The sequence below is a fragment of the Trifolium pratense genome, linkage group LG2, assembly GCF_020283565.1.
Source record: "Trifolium pratense cultivar HEN17-A07 linkage group LG2, ARS_RC_1.1, whole genome shotgun sequence".
Classification (NCBI taxonomy): domain Eukaryota; kingdom Viridiplantae; phylum Streptophyta; class Magnoliopsida; order Fabales; family Fabaceae; genus Trifolium; species Trifolium pratense.
The window spans coordinates 12503480-12526822 of NC_060060.1; the positions used below are offsets into that span (position 1 = coordinate 12503480).

The 23343-nt window shown below is 33.4% G+C and overlaps 3 protein-coding genes across 4 annotated transcripts; all 3 read right to left on the bottom strand.

Moving 5' to 3' along the window:
* Window positions 1–929: 929 nt before the first annotated feature.
* On the bottom strand, window positions 930–4993 carry LOC123910254 (protein FMP32, mitochondrial-like). Its single transcript, XM_045961342.1, has 8 exons — window positions 4753–4993; window positions 4315–4617; window positions 3808–3939; window positions 3582–3641; window positions 2022–2098; window positions 1865–1921; window positions 1692–1758; window positions 930–1376 (listed from the first exon to the last, which is right to left on the bottom strand). The coding sequence occupies exons 2-8, from the start codon at window positions 4510–4512 to the stop codon at window positions 1257–1259; spliced, it is 711 nt and encodes a 236-aa protein (XP_045817298.1). The 5' UTR covers window positions 4513–4617; window positions 4753–4993; the 3' UTR covers window positions 930–1256.
* A 2250-nt stretch (window positions 4994–7243) lies between these two features.
* LOC123904146 (transmembrane and coiled-coil domain-containing protein 4-like) lies at window positions 7244–14785 on the bottom strand. Of its 2 annotated transcripts, XM_045953840.1 has the most exons (15): window positions 14296–14785; window positions 14095–14176; window positions 12655–13158; window positions 12014–12182; window positions 11761–11913; window positions 11065–11162; window positions 10787–10878; window positions 9703–9773; window positions 9479–9614; window positions 9020–9079; window positions 8853–8935; window positions 8541–8617; window positions 8357–8427; window positions 7735–7792; window positions 7244–7604 (listed from the first exon to the last, which is right to left on the bottom strand). In XM_045953840.1, exons 1-15 carry the CDS (start codon window positions 14517–14519, stop codon window positions 7482–7484), a joined length of 2001 nt encoding a protein of 666 aa, XP_045809796.1. In that variant the 5' UTR covers window positions 14520–14785; the 3' UTR covers window positions 7244–7481. The 2 variants fall into 2 exon arrangements, with proteins under 2 accessions (XP_045809796.1, XP_045809797.1); XM_045953841.1 differs by lacking the exons at window positions 7244–7604; window positions 7735–7792; window positions 8357–8427; window positions 8541–8617 and having other exon boundaries at window positions 8865–8918; window positions 14296–14723.
* A 953-nt stretch (window positions 14786–15738) lies between these two features.
* On the bottom strand, window positions 15739–19945 carry LOC123904147 (zinc finger CCCH domain-containing protein 44-like). The gene is made up of 6 exons (XM_045953842.1): window positions 19427–19945; window positions 19247–19326; window positions 18090–18274; window positions 16375–17907; window positions 16185–16242; window positions 15739–16044 (listed from the first exon to the last, which is right to left on the bottom strand). The coding sequence occupies exons 1-6, from the start codon at window positions 19699–19701 to the stop codon at window positions 16040–16042; spliced, it is 2136 nt and encodes a 711-aa protein (XP_045809798.1). The 5' UTR covers window positions 19702–19945; the 3' UTR covers window positions 15739–16039.
* Between the last annotated feature and the right edge of the window lie 3398 nt (window positions 19946–23343).

Consider the following 23343-nt stretch of genomic DNA (forward strand, 5'->3'; position numbering starts at 1 on the left):
CGATATTGTCAGTTGAGTTCGACATAATAAAGTATATCATATTTATTATGCTACACTAATATGATTCCCTCTTATTATTATTATTTTCGATAATTAGAGAATTTCATATCATTAAAATATTTGCCCACCTTTTGTTAATGATTGAAGAGAAAACTATCTTAAATCAAATCATTATCATAAAAATAAAAAAAATAAAAAAAAAAGAATGATTGAAGAAGGCCTACCCTATCATGTGCTAGTGTGCTAAATAACCAAACAACAAAATTACGACAAATACAAACGTTCTCAATATATCAATCAAAACACTTCAAATGGCTACAAGCCTACAACAGTGAAACTCTCAGATAGTGAACCTTGAGATGTGTGTCCTTCAAATTAGTTGATTGATTTTAAGCCGGAAGCAAATAACCATTTGATTCATTGTCATCTGAAAAGGAGCCATAATCAGATCTACATATAACTAGGGTTAGTACTTTTTACACCACATATTTCCAATAGTTCCACACCTACATAAAATGCTACTAAACTAGGAAGGAAACTTTCTCAATGAATTATGCTCAAGGCCACAAAATAGTACAAAGATGGGAAAAAACTTGAATGGACACAAAGAGTAGTTTGGATGTGGATTGCCTGTTGTAGCAGGACACATTTTGCCACAGTTTTCAATCTCAGCCATTAAATTTAGATTAGTCAGTCCAAATTCAATATACAGTTAAATGATCTTATCGGTTGATTCAGATCAGACGAGAGTTTCTAACAAAGATGATATGAAGATCACTATAGATTAGAACTAAGGCTTTTTATTTTATGTATCCTTTTTGAGTTTTTTCCATTTTAAGAAGGGGACAAATCTAAAATGGTACCTGTACTCTTTTCTCAGAAAATCACATCAACTTATGCAGTAAAATGAAAAATACAGACAAATCAAGTGTGTGTAATTATACTCATTAATTATATATTAAGGTACAATTTGTACAAGTAATCATAAGCAACAGAAGGCTAGTAAAATAGTTGGCCTAGTGTCACACTGTATTGAAAAGAAGAAAAAAAAATACAAATACATCAAGAAAAATTATATGTAAAGGAACATGGGCTTTGAAAAAAAAAGGCCCATTTGATATCTAATGGAAACTACTTCAGCTCCACCAACACTGCAATGAAATTGTTTCTCATACAGAACATACAATATCTTCCAAACAGCTGCTCTAGTTTTCTTTACCTTAATCTTGTTAGTGTTAATCTGAATACATTCTGTTTTACATCAAGATACGAATAACGGCAAGGCCAACGGCAGATATTGAAACAAGGGTTCCTATGCAGTATTTTATCACATCATACTTGGCTGCTTCCAGCTGAGCCCTTAAAGCATGGATTTCCTGAACATTGTATTAAAATTAAAGAAAATCAAAATGACAAGTTACATTTATGTTTCGTTTTGCTTTTACAATGTTACATTAAAAAATAATCTTCGCCGATTCTACTCTTAAATTGATATTGTCTGCACTAATTTCAAGTTATTATATTTCGCCGTACATTTATGACAATGACTAACAACCAATAGTTAATAAAGATAATTTTTTAAAATTGCAACAATTTTTAATCTATTTAGTCTTTTTTAATCCATGTGAAAAAACCTAAGAGGACAGTTATTTTGTACGGGAGAGAGTACTATTGTACACTAATTTGCTTACCCTATCAAGTTTGTTAGTCAGGTTATTAGTTTCAGCATTCTGATTGGCTAGCTCCTCCCTTATCCTCCTGCAATTACGGTAAAACATTAACAATCGTGGTAGAAAATGTGATAATAAAATGAAACACAAGTTCTGTTATGTTCGACAAAAAGTTTTTCGTTCATAATTCTTACCCCCTTTCGAGGTTCAAATCCAACCGCTGTCCAGCTGTTACTTTATCTATCTCATACCTACACGACAATCCAGAACAATGTACCATAGAGATTACAATTTGACAAATGAAAATAGTATTTGATCAAGGATAATCAATGACAGCATGATAAACCAGACCTCAATTCACTACGCATCTTCTCTATATCATTCCTAAGCTTCTCAGTCTCGTGTTGCAGCAGAGAAAAGTGATGTCCCTGCATTATGATATTTTCATTATATGACCGCATCAGGCAAATGAAATCCAATCTCAATTCCTATAGATCAAATATACTATTCCAATAAAGGGTAGTATATACTAATACACACAAATCATCTCTTTTATCCATTTCTTTTCACAACTAAATGCAGTTTAACAGACCAAACAATGGAATCAGAATGTTTCATTTCTGTACAAAACAATGACAAAGAATATTTACTTTGCATTTACCTACCTAATCATAACAGGAGAAGCATGACACACTTAATTCCTAATGGTAGCATATCAACAAGTTGTTTTAAGGAAGCCTCTCCCCTTTCTTTGGTTTTTCTCAGCTGTAACAAAGAAATTCAGACGTGGGAATAGTATTAAATTAAACTCTGGTCTGATACTTGGCTTGGTACATGTAGCTGGCAATCTTTGCTACCGAGGTTATTCCAACTATCTGAAGATAAGGAGGCCTTCATTATGGACATGGTAGAGTGGAAGGAATGAAGGATGATGTAGTATGTGGGCCTTGGAGGTGGAGAATGGAGAAGATCCTTTCTTGCATGGGAAGAAGACTTGTATAGTGAACTAGGCACGCTGGTTGCTTCCATTTATTCCTCTGAAGGAGAGAAGGAATGTATTGGTTTTAGATGGAGGATAGTCTAAAAATTATATTATGTCACTCTGTTTATGTATTTTTTAAAATCGTCAATGGTGCCCTCTTTGGTTTCTGCCGATGCTATTCTTATAAAATTGGAAAAGTTTAACTCCTTTGAAAGTACTGTCCTGGTGTTTGATTATGGAAAGGTTTCCCCCAAGGGCTGCCCTATCTAAGAGAGGTGTTTTTGTACTCTTCAGGGGCATATTGCATCCTCCGTCTGTCACCATATATGGAGAAATATATATGCCCAGCTTGGGTTTTTTCTCTCTATGCCTTTCTCTACTTTGGAATTGTACTCTCAGTTCGGGCAGCTGGCTGCAGGAAAAATTCAAGGAAATCCTTTTATTGCACTTGGCACGCTGTAGTATTGTCTCTATTCAGTTATTGAGGAACAACATTGTCTTCAAGAAAGGCAGGTTTGATATTTTTGCCATTTCAGACCTGATCAAAGTTAGAATGTTGTTTTTATTATCTTTTTCAGATTGGTGTATAAATTCAATCTCTTCTATTTCCATGTGTTCTTAGCTGCTAGACCTAGATTTATATTCTTCCAAGTTCTTAGGTGCTAGACTGCTAGACTTATATTCTTCCAAAAAAAGGTGCTATATTTATATTGTAAAAGGGTTGGACTAGCTTTGTACTCACATTTTTTTTATTGTTACTCTTTGCTAATAAAAAAACAAGTAGATGTAGTAAGGTTTTTTGTTATGATTAGCGCGGCTTATATACAAGACAACAGTAAAGAAAAATTTGCAGTACTTGCAGTCCATTATATATGCATACAGTCCTTTCAAAATCCACAATATAACACGATTTCTCAATTAATGAATACCTGCGAGCTCTGCACTTCTGCTTTGAATTTGGACAGGTTGGCTTCTTGTAGCATCTCAGTCTTGAGACAACCAAAGCAGGAATCAAAACAGCTAAAATCAGTACATAATTTTTGTATCACAATTCTAAAGCCAATAAAACTTGAAATAAGGCAACACAAGTAAAATCAAACATTCATAGAATTGTAAAGGGAGGACAGTAAATATGTTTGAAAAGGGCATTATTACCCTTTGCATTTCTTCTTTTGATACCAATGACTGAGATACATTCTCCAAGCTATCATTCAAAACCTCAGTTATAGCAGCAGTTATTGCCTCAGCTTGCTTTAAAGGCACTCCTTGTCCCTCAAGTCTCTTAACCTACACAATACACAAAAACAAAGGATGCAAAAATTAAGCCTTTCTTCATAACTACTAAAATGGAATAAGCCAGTGTTTTAAAAACCGAACCAGAACCAGATTAGGCGGTCCAGTGGGCCGGATACTGGTGGTGAAAAAAAAAAAAAAAAAAAACAAACCAGACAGCTCAACCAATTGAACCTTGAACCGCCCTTTACTATGGTTTAATTATTTAAGCAGCTTGATCGCAGTTTCATCCAAGTTCAAAAAACTGTTTAAGACGGTTGAACCACGACCCAGATGTCTCACTGGTTCAATGTCCGGTTTTTAAAACATTGGAATAAGGACATGAAATGTTAAAAAACAAAAAAGTATAAAAAGAGGAATGTGAATTACAAGGGCTAATGTATCAACGAGAAACAAGCGTTGTCCATTTGATTTCAGCAATTGAGAAAAGTGCATAGAGCTAGAATTATAAATGGAAGGTGAAAATTTCAAAGCCTTATTTCCAAAGGCTCCTCCAAATCCAGTTAAACCAATCCCAGAATTGGTCCCTAAAATTCCCAATCGTCTACAAGCCGCCACCGCGGCCATTTGATTCCAAACAACAAAAACTCTTATTCAAACCAGAAATTCCTCCAACAATTCCAAGCAAATGATCACACAAACTTTATAGCAGCAGCAGCAGCAACAAAAACTCTAACAAAGAAGAACACAATCATGAACCCCATAAGCAAAAAATGAATCAATTAAAACTAAAAGCAGAAAAAATTTGATCTTTATAATTTAATTTTATGGGAAACAAACTAAAAGCACAAAAAATTTGATCTTTACCTGAATGTGAAAATGAGAAGGAGGAGAGGTTAATTGTGAAGCATGAATGAATGATGAGATAAAATGAGGATTAGGGAAGTAATTGGTGGGAAATTAGAATATAAAAAAAGGGGATTACGCGGTTGGTTGGTAATTGGTTGATTCTTAGTTTATCAATCATACTATTTTGAATTGAATCAAAAAAATGAGATTGAGAGATACCATTACGATTACGACACGATTTTGTTGGTCCCAAACACAGTGCCCATGTGGGAATTGTTTTTTTTTTATAGGATCAACTAATGTACGGTTTAGATTGTGTTTTGCCTTCACAAGGTAAAGAAGAAAAAAGATTTTAATTTTTTTTTAGGATTAGATAAATAAATTGAAGATAAGAGATTAAACAAAAATTGAATTGATTTTTTTTAAGACAAATATTGATTTTTTTTTTTCACAATATTGCCGATGAAGATCGAACCTAAGACCTTATGCATACTACTAAAATCTTTCACTAGACCAAACTTTTACTAAGTCATAATACAATGTCTTAAGTACAATTTATTTAAAGAGTTTAATTGTTGTGTACCGTCAGTATAATTTTCTTTTACACATATATTTAATGACGTGTTGCCACATCATTTAATGAATGTGACACATCTTGTGTTTTTAATTATCATACATGATGTGTCGGTATATTATTGGACACATGTGCAAAATAACTCATGTAAATTAAATTCTTATGGGTAAATAGGGTTTTACCCCCTGCAAAATAAGCCAATTTTGCATTACCCCTGCAAAAAAAAAACTTTGGATTACCCCCTGCAATATGAAGATTCTCTCTTTTTACCCCTTGCTTGACAATTTGGCATAGAATCTTTATTTTTTATGAGGTGGCATGCATATGTAGCATTTATTTCATTTTTATTTTTTTAATTTGCACATGTCATTTTTATTATTAAATAAATTGGTGACAAATATTTAAAAAATTCCACTTAATTAGTTTTTAAAAAAATAAAAAATATTGTGTCAAAAAAAAATTATTAAAAATAAAATATGTTAATTCAAAAAGATATGTTAATCCATTATTTCTAACGAAAAAAAAAAAAAACTCACAATCTTTTCCTGTAACATAACACAAATCTTTCTCCTTCTCATTCTTCTTCTCAAAACCCAAAATTATTTTTTCTCTAACACAAACTCAGAATCCCAGAATCCTTTTTCTCTAAAATAAAACCTAGAAATCCGCCGAATCACTCCGCCGAATTCGTCGAAACAAATGATTGATGAAGAACAAAGGCAGGAACTAGGAACCGGATTTCCTATAAAGGCATAAATTGGGTTTTTGAATTTATGGGTTAGGGATTGAATTGATGGGGTGAAGAATTGGGAAGAAGAATTATGTTTTTGGGTTAGGAAGAAATTGGGTTGTTGCAAAGGGATGAAGAATAGAAGAACAAAAGAAATTTATGATTATGTTTCTGGGTTTATCGAGATTGATTTTTGGAAGAAAAAAAATTGGGTTCTTTTTGGATTGTTGTTCTTGGTGGTGTTGATGATTTTGTTGATGTTGTTGTTCTTGGTGGTGTTGATGTTGTTGTTCTTGTTGAATGATGAAAGTTATCGTGGTAGGGATGAAGGAGAAATTAGAAAAGAATTTATTATTATTTTTTTAATTTTTAGTTTATTTAATAATAAAAATGACATGTGCAAATTTTAAAAAATAAAAAATAAATAAATGCCACATATGCATGCCACCTCATAAAAAATAAAGATTCTATGTCAAGTTGTCAAGCAGGGGGTAAAAAGAGAGAATCTTCATATTGCAGGGGGTAATCCCAAGTTTTTTTTTTTGCAGGGGGTAATGCAAAATTGGCTTATTTTGCAGGGGGGTAAAACCCTATTTACCCAATTCTTATTTAAAATATCAAAATCATATTTTATCCACTAAATATAGTACAAAATAAAAAATTGTTCACTACTTTAAATGTTTATTAAAAAAATGTTTTTCTAATTTTTACCTTTTCCAGATCAGACGGATACTACAAATCTATAAGTTTTTTTTTTAACAACTATGAAGAATTATTCATGATTTTAATAAAAATATATTTGTAAAATTAAAAATGTGTTTGATTTTTTTTTGGTAGAGTAAATGTGTTTTATTTAGTACCCAAAATAATAGACTGTTGTTAAATGGAGAAGTATAAAACCGGTTCATCAAAATATCATTTATAAATATAAATATATATATATATATATATATATATATATATATATATATATATATATATCATTTTTAAATTTTATATTTGATTAATGTTTCTTCCAAACTTTTTTTCTTTAAATGTTTCTTTAATGTTTTTTTTAACGTAAATGTTTCTTTAATGTTGTTATCATTGCATATTGTAAATGTGATGATCTTAATTCTTCATAACATACTAATTTGTACCCATCGAACAATCCCATATCCATCTCTATGTCGATCATTAGACTTTTAACAAAAATAAATACACAATTTTTAATATAAAACTTCTATCTTTGATACATCAAAAGATTAATCTCTCACAACAGATGTTTCTTTATACAGATAGATCATGTATCAAACTCATGATTACATTTTTTAGACTTGGATATATGAAAACAATACACACCTCATATCATCATACATGAGGGAATACATATCATCTTGACAGTCACACTATAAATTTATCTTCTTTATATTCAAACAAGAAAAAGGTGAGATTGGGATGGGTTTACTCTTTAGGAAGAATGCTGTTATAAACAGGATAATACGTTTCCAGTTCAAGTTCATCCAAGACACGTTGTGTAGCCCACAAATAAGAAGAGTGACCTTCAATGTGATCTGTCACATCAACCTGAAAATCCAAATCCAATAAACTATGAATTCTAGCACTAATCATGCAATTACAAATTTGTAAATGTAACCAAGTATATTATTAAAAATATCTGAAAATAATGTGTAGCAAAGATGATGGAAAAATGTACATTTTGGATCCCAGGAATATCGATTGGTTGGATTCCAGCTAAACCTTGAGTAAGTAGGCTGCATAAAATTACAAGATTAGTTTCTGTTTACTAAAAGTGTAGAAGTAATCCAAATTTTTCTAAAAGTATGTTAGTGAAAACTTTATTCAAATCACCAAAGCATGCACTTAATCAATAAAAAACAACTGTGTCAACTGTCATGAGAATTCAACCTTTCTCTCTATGAACTAGGTGACAAGGTGCCTCTCGGACACAAGAAAGGTATAATGCAAAAATTGACCATTAATCCCAAAATCATGAATTCATGATAAGGTTATGGGTCCAGATAAACAGATGAAAATTATGAAACAAAATCAATGAAAATATGGAATACTATTCACTGTTGCAGCATCAGATTGTCCCATTACTTGCAACTTAATGCATATAACTGCATAAAAAAATAAAAATAAAACTAACACATAGATTATGTACTGAGAACCACAAATACAAAATTTCAAGCCATTCCATCATTTTAAATTTTTAATTTTGAACTGAATTCTTGCAAGAATTGTCCCTATGTGCTGTGGATCAACTGAAAGAAGCCACAGCGCTGCGTAAATTCTACTACTACATTTTTATGTACCTGGCACGGAAAGCAACACCAAGCATCCAGTCCGTCCTGGAATAAGCATTTATAAATCTTCCTGCTACCACCTACAGAATACCAGGAAATCATTGAAACTAATAAAAACAATATTTTTTATACATGTGAGAATGAGAATCTACCAACGTCTAACTATTAAGAGAAAATTCAAATTCCTTTCAACCTTTCTAGCAGCTTCCCAATTCTCATCCTTGATTGCAATGGGTGCTCCAAGAAGGACAACTCTTTCTACAAGTTCAGCTGCCAATAAAAATGAGCACCTTTGAATCAAAATCAATAACAAAGGTCATCTCATTTAACCGATAAACACACATAAGATCCACATAGACATGAAGTCTTATGTAATGTATCCATCATCAGAGTTGAAAAGTTTTAAGGGAGAAAAGCTTATCCTTTGACCAGTAATAAAGAAAGGAAAATAATCTATAGTATCGAAGACAAAAAAAATTGAAAAAAACAAAATAGAAATACCTACCGCGGTTTTCTGTTTCAGCCAAACACTCTAGACACTTGAAAATAACTCTTGCTCCAAGTGAGTAACCTATAAGTGTCACAGGCCTGAAACTCAGATTAAAAATATTGCATATTCCACGGGTTTATCTGAGCTTAATTTTTTAAATAAATTCTAAACAAGATAAATACCTATTTCCCTGCAATCCTCCCAATAATACTTCAGCAAGCAGCTTCCCTGCCTTGTCTGATCTGAAAAGTAAAGTAAACTATGAATGAAATTTAGACCGTAACTTTTCACACTTCGTATACTATATGGTTTTGACTCTATTTTTGGCATTAAACAAACAGAAATTAGGTGCAATGCAAGATTCCATGGCTATGATGAAGCCTTGGAGCTAGGAATAGCACATATGACTACATTCATTATCAACTTCCATGACAGTTTTTCAAGCATAAGCTATCATAATCCACTGACAATCAATTATATCATGGTAAAGTGACCAGCAAAAACTACTGAAATTCCATGAATTGCCTAAATCACATTAACAAAAGGCAAGTAGATGATTTTCCTTTACTTTGCAAAAGTTATATTCCACTTAAAACTAAGATAAAATTCATTGCAAAAAAAAAACTAAGATAAAATTAAACCTGTCAATAGCAATTGTCCAAATGCTGTCGATGAAATCAGTAGCTGAAAGTAATGTAGCCGGCCAAGCCAATGCAGTTAAAAGTCCACTTAACACAGTCAACATTGCCCCTTGTCTCATCAGCTCCGTCGCAATTCCTAATGTATCACAGAAATATTGACATTATATACAATTCTACTTTACAATAGTAAAAAATATTAGTAGCCTCAAACCCAAATCAATTACTTGAAGTAAGCCAATCCTGAATTGCAGTGCTCACGGCAAGTAGATTCTTGGACTCCCACTGCAGTGCATACCTAACTTTTGGCAAGGCCGTATGAAATGTCATTTCTTTTGCTAAGATCATGAATCATTAGGGTATTAACATTGGAATTTTACAGATATAAAGAAACAGCAGGAAAATACGTGATTACAGTATAATACAATGATTTCCCATCAACATGTTGAATTGGAATGTATTTGGCTAATAAAAACTGTATTAAACAATAATATTTACAAACAAACCCGTTATAATTGTTATCAACAAACAGATTGCAGAAAATGGCGGAAAGCCATATAAAATGGTTGATAGCATCGCAGCCAAATAGCACAAGTCCCAAAGCAGTTGAAATAAATCGGCTACATATATAAAAAATCTATGCTCTAGTGTACACAAATTATTCTAAATAAAATACTGAAAACATAAAATATTTTTCAATAAAAGACAAATTCTACTCATCATGCATCCTTTGAAATATTTCACAGACCAGACCAAACGGTGAAAAAGTACTAACTCAAAAGTTGAAATGTTAAAAACCAATTGAATCGAAATGAAAGACAAGAAACAAATATATTCACAACGCGTCCTTTTAAATATTTTCCAAACCAATTGAATTGTTAAAACAAAAAAACTAACACTAAAAAGGTCAAAATTAAAGACAAAACAAATATTCATTCCATGGTGCATTACCCTTTAATTCATAAGGAAATAGTCTTATGAAATATCTGTGATTATTCGGTTCTTTTTTATTAAAAAATAAATAAAACTACGTTGTATTCCTCAATAGGCAAGAGATCTACCATACTCGCTACAGTATTTGCGACCACAATAGCTGCTTTTGTGAAAACCATAACATAATGCAATACAGAGAATAGGCTAGACTAACTCAGTCTCAAAAGATAAATAGGGAAGGATTATCAAAGTCAATTGAAGTAGTATTTCTGCCTTATATCTAGCCAGCTGACGTGTGATCTTCATAATATCAACTACCTTTTCCAAATAATGACTATAAAAAAAATTCAGTGAGATGGAAAATGGTAAAATTACTACCGCTCCAAATTGTCGTTTTGTCCTTCCCACGGCCTTACAAAATCCTCTTCTGCAAAGACAAATCCGGAGACCAATATCTCAACCGCCAGCCTCTGCAAGCAGAAGTCGAATAAGACTCTGATATGGAACAGTGAATTAAGTGCAAAGGTATTGTTATATAATACAAGAAAGGTTATTAAAAGTCCATGCATGCATGTCCTTGCATTTACATGAATCATAACTAGATCAAGCAAGAAATGTCACCATAAAGTAAGAATATGAAATCAATAAAAGCTTACGCCTTGGTTATGGTTGTCTCCTATAGTTTTGAATTCAAATTCGTCAACACTCCCAACTCTCCTAGCCATTTTGGTTCCGGAAAGTCCTGCTCCAGCAGCTGGTAGAACAAAGAGATCCATGAATTATTTTAATTGTCTAGAAACGGAACATCATTAACGGTAACAAGAAAAAGGTAGAAGAGAATTGTCCTACAGATCATGTATGTCCTAAAAACAGATAAAAAATAGCATGTACTATACTACAAAGAAATATTGTAAATTGAATCCCGTCCTCGGGATAATAAAATATAGGACGTATTAATGGGCATGTGTTGAAGAACTTTAAAACAAAAATCCCGTGTAATATAACCTTCATAACCCATCTTCTAAATAGGCAACTCAGATGGTTCCCTTTATAGTTTGACTGGCAGTTATAAAACTTATCTCATTCATGAAATTACTGCACGCAAGTTAATCAACAAATTGCAGCAACAAAATGTATAAATTACGTAGTAATGTAGCACAAAAACCATCACGTTGAGAATCAATCTAAAACCCCAAATTGAAAATCATGCTGGCCTAAATGTCTAAGACACGAGCACATGAATAATGACTTGGTGATCCTGATGGTATCATTAAACAACACTGAAATCATAGAGAGCTACTTGGCATGAGAAGATTCTAAAAATTCAATCACACATAGGCATACATTTATACCTCCAAACGAGGCAGCAACAGCAACAGAACCAGCAACGGTTCCTGCAGCACTAGCAGCTGCTGCAAATCCACCTGCTCCAATAACAGGGATCAAAGTACCTAAAGTCGGAGCCAAAGCACCAAGTCCTGCAGCAATTGCTGGGGCAGCTAATCCTGTTTTATGCTTAAAAGTGAAAACAGTCAAATCCACAAGGAAACTTACTCGATTCAAATGAAAACACAGAAAACATGTTACGGAGGTATTCATTTATACCACCAGTAATAGCCATCAAAGTTCCCCCAGTTAATGCTGCAGCACCAATAATACCACTCCGCTTCCATTTTGCCCAGCCGCTTTCTTTTGATTGAGTTTCTTCTTTATTTGATTCTTGCTCTTTAACGATAGCCATTGCAGAACTAGAAACTATCATCTCAACAGCCTCCTGCAAAGTGAATTTTCATTATCATCATTAGAAGTGGAAGATATGGGGCAATGGGGCTAGTTAATGTGAGATTTTAAAAAATATAATCTAAACCAAAGCTTATAACATAAAATCATGTAGAATCAGGCTCCACATGTGACTTAAAAATCAAGATGAATTTATTTGCTGTATTCACCAGAGTGAGAATGGATATTTTTCTTTGGTCAAGTAGCCTAGTGGCTAGAACTCCACCCTTAAGGTAATAAATAAGTGGAATGTCTGGGGTTAAAACCCGACTCTTGCATATAAAATGTGATGTCTCCACCAACTGAGTTATGCTCACGGGGACAAGGATGGACTGTTTACATGTCTTTTAAATACATTATAAACAGTAAAAGCAAATCTTACAGTCATATCTCATGATGGCCGCAACTTATAAAAAATTGGTTCCTGGTCACATAAAGTTACTAATGAAAAGATTTATTTGACAAACCATTTTTGTCCACTTGATATCAAGCCAAGTTGCAAGCAACCGTAGAGCCACACGATGTCGAGCATCATATCCCTTTCTTCTCCGAGTATATTTTGTGTCTTTTTCACCTAAATCTGACAAACAAGCAGCGAGAAGTTCGTAGAGAACTGTCACTTTCCTCTGATAGCTGAGCTTCATTAACTCTTCATCTGGACCCTCATCAGTCTTACTGTTAGGAGATCCCGGATGTGGGTCTCCTTCGCATTCAAAGAAAAGATTATCTTCCTCCGGCTGACTTTCCAAATGCATGTCTACCTTCTCAGAGTTTGGTTGAACATCAGCAGTCGAAAACTTCTCACGACATTGATGCTCGTATTCACGCGACTTCTCTCTTTTTGACCTCGATGACTCTGAATTTTTTTCCAAGCTAATAACCAAAGCATCAACTGCTTCCGACAAAGCAAGTTCTTGATCTAACCTTTTAGCATTATCATCATCATATTCTTCTGACAATAATCTCAAGAACTGCAGCATTGACAAGCATTATCTCTAAGTGATTTACTAGGTAAAAAGAAAATCAATAAACAAACAGGTTTGGTGTTATAATCCCCTCATCATAAAAAACAAAGGGTGTAGGTAATAAATGAAAAATTAACACTTAACATGATTCCGAATATAGAAAGAAACATACTTGGCAGTTAGCAACAAAACATTAGAAGACATAACTGTAAAATGTGAAAACATTACTACTACTACATGAGACTATATACGACACTAGGTACGTGATTGGATTCACTTATGGAAAAGCCGAAAGAGATTCTGAAATCTTAAAATTGATTTTGGTATGTTTGATGGTTCTCAATTAGAATTGATTTTGCTTCTACAATTGATTCTGACTTGAAACTACAATTTGTAACCTTTTGCCTCCGTACTTGAATTTTACACTTAAATTTCTTAATTAAGTCACTTGTGCATGAAGATATCTATAATGTAAATCATTTTACACTAAACTCAATTTTACAAAATTAATCAATTAAATCAAAATCTACTTTCGTTGGGTATATTTGGTTCCACTTTTAGAGGAGCCAAAATGGATGTAGAACTGATTTTGGCATGTTCGGTTCCTCTAGAGTAAAATTGATTTTGCCTCCAGAAATGATTCTACTTTAAGCTAGAAATTGTAGCTTCTAATTCTAGAATAGCTTTTACACTCAAATTTATTGTTCAACCCGCTTTTACATAAATGTATTCAAACATAAATCACTTTACTTTCACCTCAGTTTTAGCCGGAATCAATTTTACCTAATCAATTCACTCAAAATCATACCAAACATAAACCCAATCCCAAACACACACCCAATCCGTGACATTTTATACGCAAATTTTACCTTTTTAAGTTCCTTGAATAATTAATGTATCTGGACTATAAAGTCCAAATGTGGGAGTAGTAGAATAACATACCGGTCCCACATGACGTGTAGCCAAAGAAGACCCAGAAGTTTCTTCAAGTCCAGACCATGCTCCAGAATCAATATCAAGAAATCTGCAAATAAAACAGAACCAAACATAGCATTATACATCTCCAAAACAAAATTGCAATAAATAAAACCAAAAAAAAAAAAAAAGTCTAAAACGATGCAATTGTAATTTTGAATATCATACATGAAAATGGGGCGAAGCAAACCGGAGGTGTGATGAACCCAAAGGTTGGGATCTTCGGAAACCGCGCCGGTGGAGGAACTACTCGGAGAAGGAAATTCATCGGTTGAAAGGCCCAGTGGACGAGTCTGGTGAAGCTGTGCTTGGTGTAGAGCGAGGCCCATTAAGGCTCCGGCAGCGTATCTCTGCGTCGGCGTCAGATACGACGACGGTGGCGTTGACACCATGAGTTCCGTCGTGCAGAGTGATCAGAATTGAATTGTAATAATTCTGATCTTGCGATTGTAATTTTTTCTCTCTGAAAGTTTGTTTCTAATTATGGTGGTGGCTTTTGGAATTCAACTTACTATAGCGTCAAAGTTTTAAAGCGGTTTTGTTTATACTCTAACTGATTTCTTTTTTTGATGAAAAGAAAGAAGAATACTTTAACTGATTTGATGAAATACATTTCCTTTTTTGTTTTTGGTAAAAGTACAACATTTCTATTTTATGGATTCTTTTTTTCTTTTTTCTTTTTAGAGAAATACTTAAAGAAGAGTTTAATTTGGTGGAATAAAATGAAGTAGCTTATCTTTATTAAGTTATTTTGTTAAAATTATCCTAAAATTTACTGATGCGTTAGTTAATTAAATTATGTTAGTTTGGTAAGTTATTAATTACTATTGGCAGTTCCGCGCTTGCATGTGTCTGTCAAAAAAAAAATATGTCTCTCCTTCATAATTACTCTACATCTCTCTTCTTCTCTATCTCTCTCTCTTAACTTTGTTCTCTAGCACCCTTGCTCTAAGCCTCTAACTAGATATTTTGTACACGATACTTTAAAAATGACTTTTACACTAATTTATTGATATAGACATTTTGTTATTGGTAGATATTTTAACATCATAAAAATCACTTCTTTTTTTTTCAAAATAAATACCTTCTTAAAAATGCTTTTTTAATAAAAGATGACATTTAAAAATATATAAGAAACTATTTAAACCAAATTCTCATTTGAATTTTTTTTGAAAAAAATCCCTTCTAAAAATATTATAACATAAGATGAAATACTTTAAAAAACATTTTGAAAAAATAAAATAACAAATGCCCCCACAATCATAATAGCATCATACTCCTACCATTTAAGTTTAGTAAAATTGGGTTCAAAGCACAGCACTGAAATGTAAAACATTCAATTTGATGATCCAAATCTAAACAAAATACACTGATGATTGCAAGCTAAAGTTCTTTCCATTACTATATATGGAGAAAGAAGAAAAGCAAACATTTTTGTTTCTCACAACGGATCGCAATCCGTATCCTTCATCATACTCCTACGTAAAATGTTGGCACCTTAAAGTGCACAACTTCAGTTTCATAATATATTAAGCTGTGCATGCATCAAAAGAATAAATACTAAGGCAAGCTGTTCATATCAATGGCAATCTGAATAGTATACCATCCATATAATGCGAAGAAAGAAATATATACCGCTGATTATAAATTTCTTCGATAAAAATTAAAGTAACGAGAATCCATTTCTCGCATTTAAAATTCAATGAAATGAAAATCAAAATAACGTTGGCTATGAAGAACGACGCTCTTCCGTTTCTTCCTCAACATTGAAGGAAGGTGAGAGGTCACTGTTTGCAAAAGAATGTTGTTATAACTTATAAACACAGGATATTAAGTATCCGATTCAAGTTGGTCTAAGATCTGTTTTAGCCTAAAGACGAGAGAAAAATAGCCTTCGATGTGAGCTGCCAAGTCAACCTGAAAACCCAAACAAACTTCTTAGCAAAATATCCAAATTCAATGAATTATGAATTGAAGAAGCCTTGCAATAATTATACAAGATATGAAAGCTACTTGCAAAAATAATCATGGGTGAAGCAGGTAGAGAAACAACTTACGAGTCGGATCCCATGAAAATTGATGAGTTGGATTCCAGCTAATACGCGAAAAAGTAGACTGCACATAATTGACACCAAATGTTAATTTAAACTAAATTTTGAAAATCGTTTTACATGAGACCAATGGATGGGATGGTTTCCAGAGCCTGACTCCAGTTGATTACATAATAATTATATTCTTTGTACGCACCTCAACTTCAGGAGCTTTTGAGGATTGTTCCCCACATATAGTTTGATGATTATGCACGTCTGCTTGCCGAAATGGCTCCTCTGCTGCATTGGATTGCGATGGTAAATGTAAATCACTTGAGGAGCTCAGTGCATCACCTTTACCTGCATCAAGCATTGGGCTAAGTGCATTAGCGGCGAAACTGAAACAATCAGTTATAGCACCCTCAGTCAACTCATCATCCCACTCTATTGCTGTGGGAGTTTCCAATACACCATCTTTCTCCTTTGCTGCTACTTGTTCCAACAGATCTGAAACTGAATCATCAACTAATGGGCAATCAGTATCGCCGAAGATTGATGCTATCCATGAAGAAGCATCCATTGGTGGATGATGAATTACACTAGGGCCTCTCCAATTCTGACCAGAAGATTGGCCCGAATTCTCTTCATTGTCAGATTGCTTTTGATCACTTTGCCCGCTATTACTCGGATCCTCAGAACACCTATTGGAACCCAAATTTCCATTCACTTCAGATTTTTGCTCATTCCCATGACCTTCCACCACTTTATCAGAAGGTTTGTCAATCAATTTCTCATTAAAGGCAATTGAAGGTAGTGCAGGGTGTACGTTGGGACCATCATGACAAGAAATGTCACATTTGGGTGATGCTTCCCTTCGTTCAAAATGACCACTTTGCCCGTCACTTATATTCCCATCTGCTTGTGTAGTCAAACCAGGAGACGGAGTGTGCCCTCCATTGCTCTTAACAGATTCATCCGTACCATTAGGTGGGGTATAAGTATCACCAACCTTTTCCGCCTCGCCCTGCTTGACAGTTTGATTGTTAGCACTCCTTGTTTCATTGCTAAGACCACCGTGACTATTTTCTGTGGTGGTTTCTAATGTAACACTGGCCCGCAAAGACTGTTGTTCACAGTTGAGTGGCAATGATACTTTTTGGGAACACTTGAAACTCAGTGCATCAGATAATAATATAGAGTTTTCTTGTTTCTCATCTATCCTCCATATTCTGAGATCTGGAGGGATACGTTCAGTTCCTTTCAACTTGCAGAGAAACAACATACTAACAGGACCATGAACATTCCCATTTGGATCCTGATAATGCCAGACTGGTTCTCTTAGTCTCACAAATCTTGGATTAGTGGCATCATCGATTGCTGATTCGTTAGGACCGATTTGGTTCTTTATTACACATGTATTCCCATTTAGCTCACAGGTAGTCGACAAGTCTTGTGCATTGTGTCCGGCACCGTCCAAGAAACTTGTCCAAATATTTTCCTTAACCTTCTTGTTTTTTGGACTATTTGAATCTACTACACAGGAATTCTCGGATCCATAACCATTGTCAACTTTAAGATGATGAAGTTTTCGCGGAGTTTGAGCCTTGCAACTAGCACGAACAGCACTTTTCCATGGATTTTTAGCTCGATGGATCTCATCATAATCAAGAGATAGCTTTCCTTTCAAGTACATCCAATACACCTTGAAAAGATACTCCCAGCTGCTTTTGTCATCAAAATCTACTTCACACTAAAAAAAGTAGCAGAAGGAAATAAAAAGATAAAAATTAGACCATCATGCTTTCATGCATCATTAAATCAACATCTAATGGCATACTATCCCCACCTCCCCTCGCTCCCTAACAATCAAAATAAAGGGAGAGTGATGGGAAAATAGTAGAGTACTCATAACGAAGTTCAACAAACTATTACCTTAATTCCCAGGGCACTGTTTTCGATCAGCATTATTGTCCTCTTGCATGCTCCACACAAACCTTTGTTTCCTCTGACACTAACAAAATCAGATTCTTTTTTTGTACATCCCTTGCACAGGGAATATGTACAAGTATAGCACATGTAGTGGCATGATTTGCCACAATCGCTACATAGATGCCAACCTAAGCAGTGCAAAAAAGAACACTTAGCTATGCCATTAGACTCTCGATAAAAATAAAAAACTACAACAAAAAAGAAGTGATCGACTTGTCGAAAATAAGGAAGGTGCACTAATTAGCAAATGTAATAATAGTGACTCTCTATAAGAGATAATAAAGAATAAATGAATAGCATTGCTAAATATTGAATTAATTCTACATACTTGGAGACATTTATCCACATCTTTCAAGCAAAGATACAAATGAACCATGCACAAGAAATCTATTCTATAAAATAAAACACGATCGATGCAAGGGATCTAATCTAACGTCACTTGCACATTCATCTTTTCCAAATTAATGCACCCTTGACAAAATTGGTAAAACCAGTAATTAACCCTAAATTTTCATTGACGTATTTATGATCGTCAGACATGTGCAGACAGGAAAAAACTTGAACTGGTCAACAGACAATTGAGATCAAGGAAGAGAAAACTAGAACTACAACCCCCTACAACAAGCACCGCTCCTTGATCCTCAACAATTTCCATAAACAAAAACCCAAAATTCATGCCTAATGAAACCAAGCCCCCATACTTCATATATATAAGCCAAAGTAAAATGACACCATCGATCATCTTCACATTCACAATAAGTTTTCTCAAGGCTATCTAGTATCTAGGCAGCAACATTTTCTCCAGTTTAGTTCATCCACCACAACAAAAACATAAACTATTTTACAAAAAAAAAAAAAAAAAAACTTAAATCCAAAAGTGATTTACAAATGATCATATTTCATTCAAGTGATTAAACATATCTTATCCATCCTCTTGAACACACAATAAAATTTCTTATATCATCATATAACCAAACAAATATGACAACATTATATCCAACTTATAAATAAACTTAAATCAAAATTCAAAACACCTTAACAAGTATAAATCACTGCATGTTAACAAATTAAAACCAAAAAAAGTACAAAAATCAACATACCACAATTCCATTTCTCAGTTAAACGGAAAAACTCTTCATCACGCTTAACACACGTTGGATGATACGCCTTAGGACAACCCCTAAATAAAAACAAATAAACAATTATAGCTCAAAAATCACAAAACTAAAACAATCTGTAGCTAAATTTCAACAAACAAAAACTCATCACTATGAACTCACCGATAATCACAGAGAACAAGTGAACCACCATCGAAACAAATAAAACAAACATCTTCTTCATCTTTCGGCTTTTTCAACCGTGGATGAGGAGGAAGAGTTCCTTTCGGTGGACGACCACGCTTCTTTTTCAAAACAGTGTCGTAACTACCACCGTCGGTCATCGTGAAGTCAACATCGGAAGCGTTGACTCCGATCGAATTCTCAGAAAACCTAACTTCTCCGGTGACCGGTATCACCGGTTGCTGAATCTGTTGCTGCTGTAGTTCTTCCATCATAAGTCAATTTTGGAATCTAAGATTGAAGAAAATGAGTTGAATTGAGAGAGAGAGAGAGAGAGAGAGAGAGAGAGAGAGAGAAACCCTAGGAATTGGGGGGATTTGATCTGATTGATATGGTGAGTGGACACACAAACACGGAAACTGAAATTGAAATTGGGGAAATGGACTAAGTGGAGATGATGTAACAACACCTTTATTTATTTTTTGTTTCTTTCTTTTTTTCATCTTTACTCTTTTTATTAGTAATATTTAGTCAAATTTTCTATATATTTTATTCTTTTTGCTTTTTTACCTTTTATAACAAATATGATATTTTTAACTAAAAAAGAAAACAAATGTGATATGCTAATTATTTGTTGGTATTTATATTTGGTAATTATAACTACTATTTCTTAATAGCAGGTTAATTAATTTAAATGGTAAAGATTTTGGATGATACGGTGGTAAGAGATTTGAATAGTATCTAAATATCATGGATTCGATTCTCGGCTTAAAAAAAAATAGATTTTGGATTATATTCACTATTTTTTAATGTTTACATAAACTTAACTCAATTGACAGAGACATCCCACTATATATATGTAAGAATCTATATTTAAATCCCGAACACTTTATTTATTTATCTTTAAAATAAATTTTTTAACCACTAAACAATTTTACAAAAAAAATCACTATTTTTCAATGAAAATTAATCGTGGTTTACTGCTGTGAAAGGAAGAAGAAAAAAAAAACTGTGTGTTTTTACTGTAGTAATGTGATGATGAGTGGAGAAAAGGTGTGGATGAGCGTGTCGGAATCTGGGTCTCTCGAAATGCACGTGGTTAGTTGTCATCAGAGGGAAAGATCACACCCCTCAATGTGTGTGGGACCCACATTATTATTTACATCCACGACATAAACATGATCCATTTCATCCCTTCCTTTCTCAATTTATTAGTCATACATTTTTGGTCTTTGCATTCTCACTTGTCACTGTTAAAGTGTTAATTAATCATGAAATTGTTTAATCAAGAAGTGGCAGTTAGGTAAATAATCTTTCCTTTCAAATTTCGTCAAAAAAAATATACTCCCTAAAAATAAAAAATAAAAAATAAAGGTAAAATATCTTTTATATCATGGGGTGATATCACAAAATTTTTGGAGTGCTTTTCTCTTCTAAACTGGACTTAAAGGCCTAATCACTAAGGAAATTGTCTAATTGCACAGTTGAGCAAGACTCAATTGCAGAGCAGCCCACGAAGATTCGCCATAAGTTAACGGTCGCAATATTCAGCCATATTATAATGGTCGACCATTGAAATGATGATTATTAACTGTTCATCATGGCTTTCCAGTCGTTTCCAACAGCCACTGATGGCATTAAACATGTTCATCAACGGTCTTAGCCCAACGTTGGGACTATATATAGTCCTCTCACACAAAGGAGTCAGGTACATTATCTTACACTCTAAAACATTTGTTTCACGCCTTCACTGACTTGAGCGTCGGTGCACATGCAGATACACAACCCTCTCTCATTCACCGGAACGTAAGAGAAGCACTGCCGACGAGGTCATCTCTAATCCAGATAAAATCACTTGCAAAAATAAATTGAAACATGTGACTTTTTGTGAGGATAGTCCTAAGGGTAAGACAACTAAAGCAAAGACCTCAAAAAAAAATTAATAAGGAAAAAAGACCTCTATAAGTCATTAAGTTTATTTGTTTATGGTAGAAAAATACCTTAGAGAATAACATAAAGGCCTCCAAAAAACAAATTATAAAAATGAGACAACAACTTTACGATTCTTCTAAAATTCAAACAATTATTTCTTACTTAAGCTTTATTTTTTACTAGTTGTTATTGGAATTAAGTGTCTTCCATGTGTACTATATATGAAAAAAAGGGACATAAGTCGATCCTTAGATAAAATTTAAAATTAGAAAATTAAAATTTTAGTTTATTGACTTTTAAAATACCAATTTGATGATTTCATTTTATTTTTTTTCAATTAGTAAATTGATACTTTTTAAAGACAATTAAAATTGAAAATGGAAAGTCGTCGCGTGTTATCATGTCATGCTCACGTCTTGTCGTGTAATCAATGTTGTCGCAGATATGATTAGAAAGGAGATATAGATCATTGGAAGAGAAAAGTTTCTAATTTACGTCTCCCCTTTCGATTTTTGGCTCATGCGTATGGAAAAAATTCGGTTGAAAAGGGAAAACTCACATTTCCCCGACTGAGATTAATCATCGTTAACGACGGTGAAAACTTTATACCAATATTATGATAATAAAAAAAAAATCATATCACAAAGTACATACTAATAAACATCATTTATTGATATTATATAGTTCACGACTATTTTGAACCAGTTTATTTTTGTAAGGGACTACCTAAAGAGGATCGTCTTTTTTCTCAAGAATTAATTTGGTACAGTAATAATATTTTCTTATTTATCATTTTCCTTTTTTGATCTTATTTTCTTCCAAATCCAAATTCCAATACAAACTGTTGCCTACATCCTTTGCCTGTCAGATATAGAAAAATATTTATCCGAATATTGCACTCAACCTCATTATTTTGTTTCTATATGCTCTAAAATAAAACTTGTTGAATCCTTGCCAACTGCCTTTCCCTAATCACAGCTTAGATTATAAATTGCACCGCAGAATTTAGATTTGCCATTTGATGTTGTAGTGATCAGTAAATTTTTTATGTGAAAACTAAATAAAACCATTTCGAATACCAAAAAAAATATAAACCAGTTTCCTCCATTTCTAGCAGTTTTAGGAAGGTATTCAATGTGAAAAGGTTTAAGCTACCATAATGGTGGTGCAAGAAATTCAAGACATTGGAGTATACCGTAATTGGAAATTTATAGGAATCCAGATTTGTTCGATACAGCTTGAAGCTCTTCATATATGGAAACAAGTGATAATGTGCATAGCAACTAAGACATGTCCATAAAAAGCAATTAAAACACTCCAACCGCGACATGAAAAGGCAACAAGGAAGGTAGAGGTTTTTCACCTCATCATGGAGACCTATATAATTGCTGGATAGAAATTAACACATCGATAGTACTTAAAGCAATATTGACATCATACACACTACTTAAATATACTACACAATTGTACTATCACTCAGAAACCAAAACCAACTAGGCAATTATTGCAAATCTATCTTCTTGCAAGTGCATATGAAATGTTCATTTGTTTTACTATGATCGTCGAACCTTAAAATATTAGCATTGGAGTTTCTAAATCAAGTTAAAATATTAGCATTGGAGTTTCTAAATCAAGAGAAACTGAAGGAAAATACAAGGTGGTTACAAATATAATACATCAATTTGCATCAATATCATTCATATTTAGTGCTAAACTGCTAATGTTACCTTCATTGACCAAGGAGAATTAATTGTATTCAAGGAAAATGTACACAAATACTAAACTCGTAATACCCGCATAATGATTAACCAAACATGCGTACTGTGTCCCATATTAGGAGATGGCAAATGGCAATGATGTGTACCTATCACTCTATCCTTTACAGTGTCCTTAAAAAGTCCTCATTGCTGAATCCAGAGCAGAGATCAATATATCAAGCTGCAGCCTCTGCAAGCATAAGTTCAAAAAGAGACCAATTTGTAAAA

Bases quoted from the DNA above. Each gene is read 5' to 3' on its own strand.
- LOC123904147 (XM_045953842.1), bottom strand. From the start codon at position 19,701: ATGATGGAAGAACTACAGCAGCAACAGATTCAGCAACCGGTGATACCG. The intron at 18,275-19,246 runs GTATGTTGATTT...TGCACTGCTTAG, and splicing joins AACTGAGAAATGGAATTGTG to GTTGGCATCTATGTAGCGAT. The intron at 17,908-18,089 runs GTAATAGTTTGT...TACTTTTTTTAG, and splicing joins ACAGTGCCCTGGGAATTAAG to TGTGAAGTAGATTTTGATGA.
- LOC123904146 (XM_045953840.1), bottom strand. From the start codon at position 14,519: ATGGTGTCAACGCCACCGTCGTCGTATCTGACGCCGACGCAGAGATAC. The intron at 13,159-14,094 runs GTATGTTATTCT...TCAATGCTGCAG, and splicing joins CTACACGTCATGTGGGACCG to TTCTTGAGATTATTGTCAGA. The intron at 8,936-9,019 runs GTATTTATCTTG...TCTGAGTTTCAG, and splicing joins GGAGGATTGCAGGGAAATAG to GCCTGTGACACTTATAGGTT.
- LOC123910254 (XM_045961342.1), bottom strand. From the start codon at position 4,512: ATGGCCGCGGTGGCGGCTTGTAGACGATTGGGAATTTTAGGGACCAAT. The intron at 1,922-2,021 runs GTCTGGTTTATC...ATTGTCGTGTAG, and splicing joins AAGATGCGTAGTGAATTGAG to GTATGAGATAGATAAAGTAA. The intron at 1,759-1,864 runs GTAAGAATTATG...CCGTAATTGCAG, and splicing joins GATTTGAACCTCGAAAGGGG to GAGGATAAGGGAGGAGCTAG.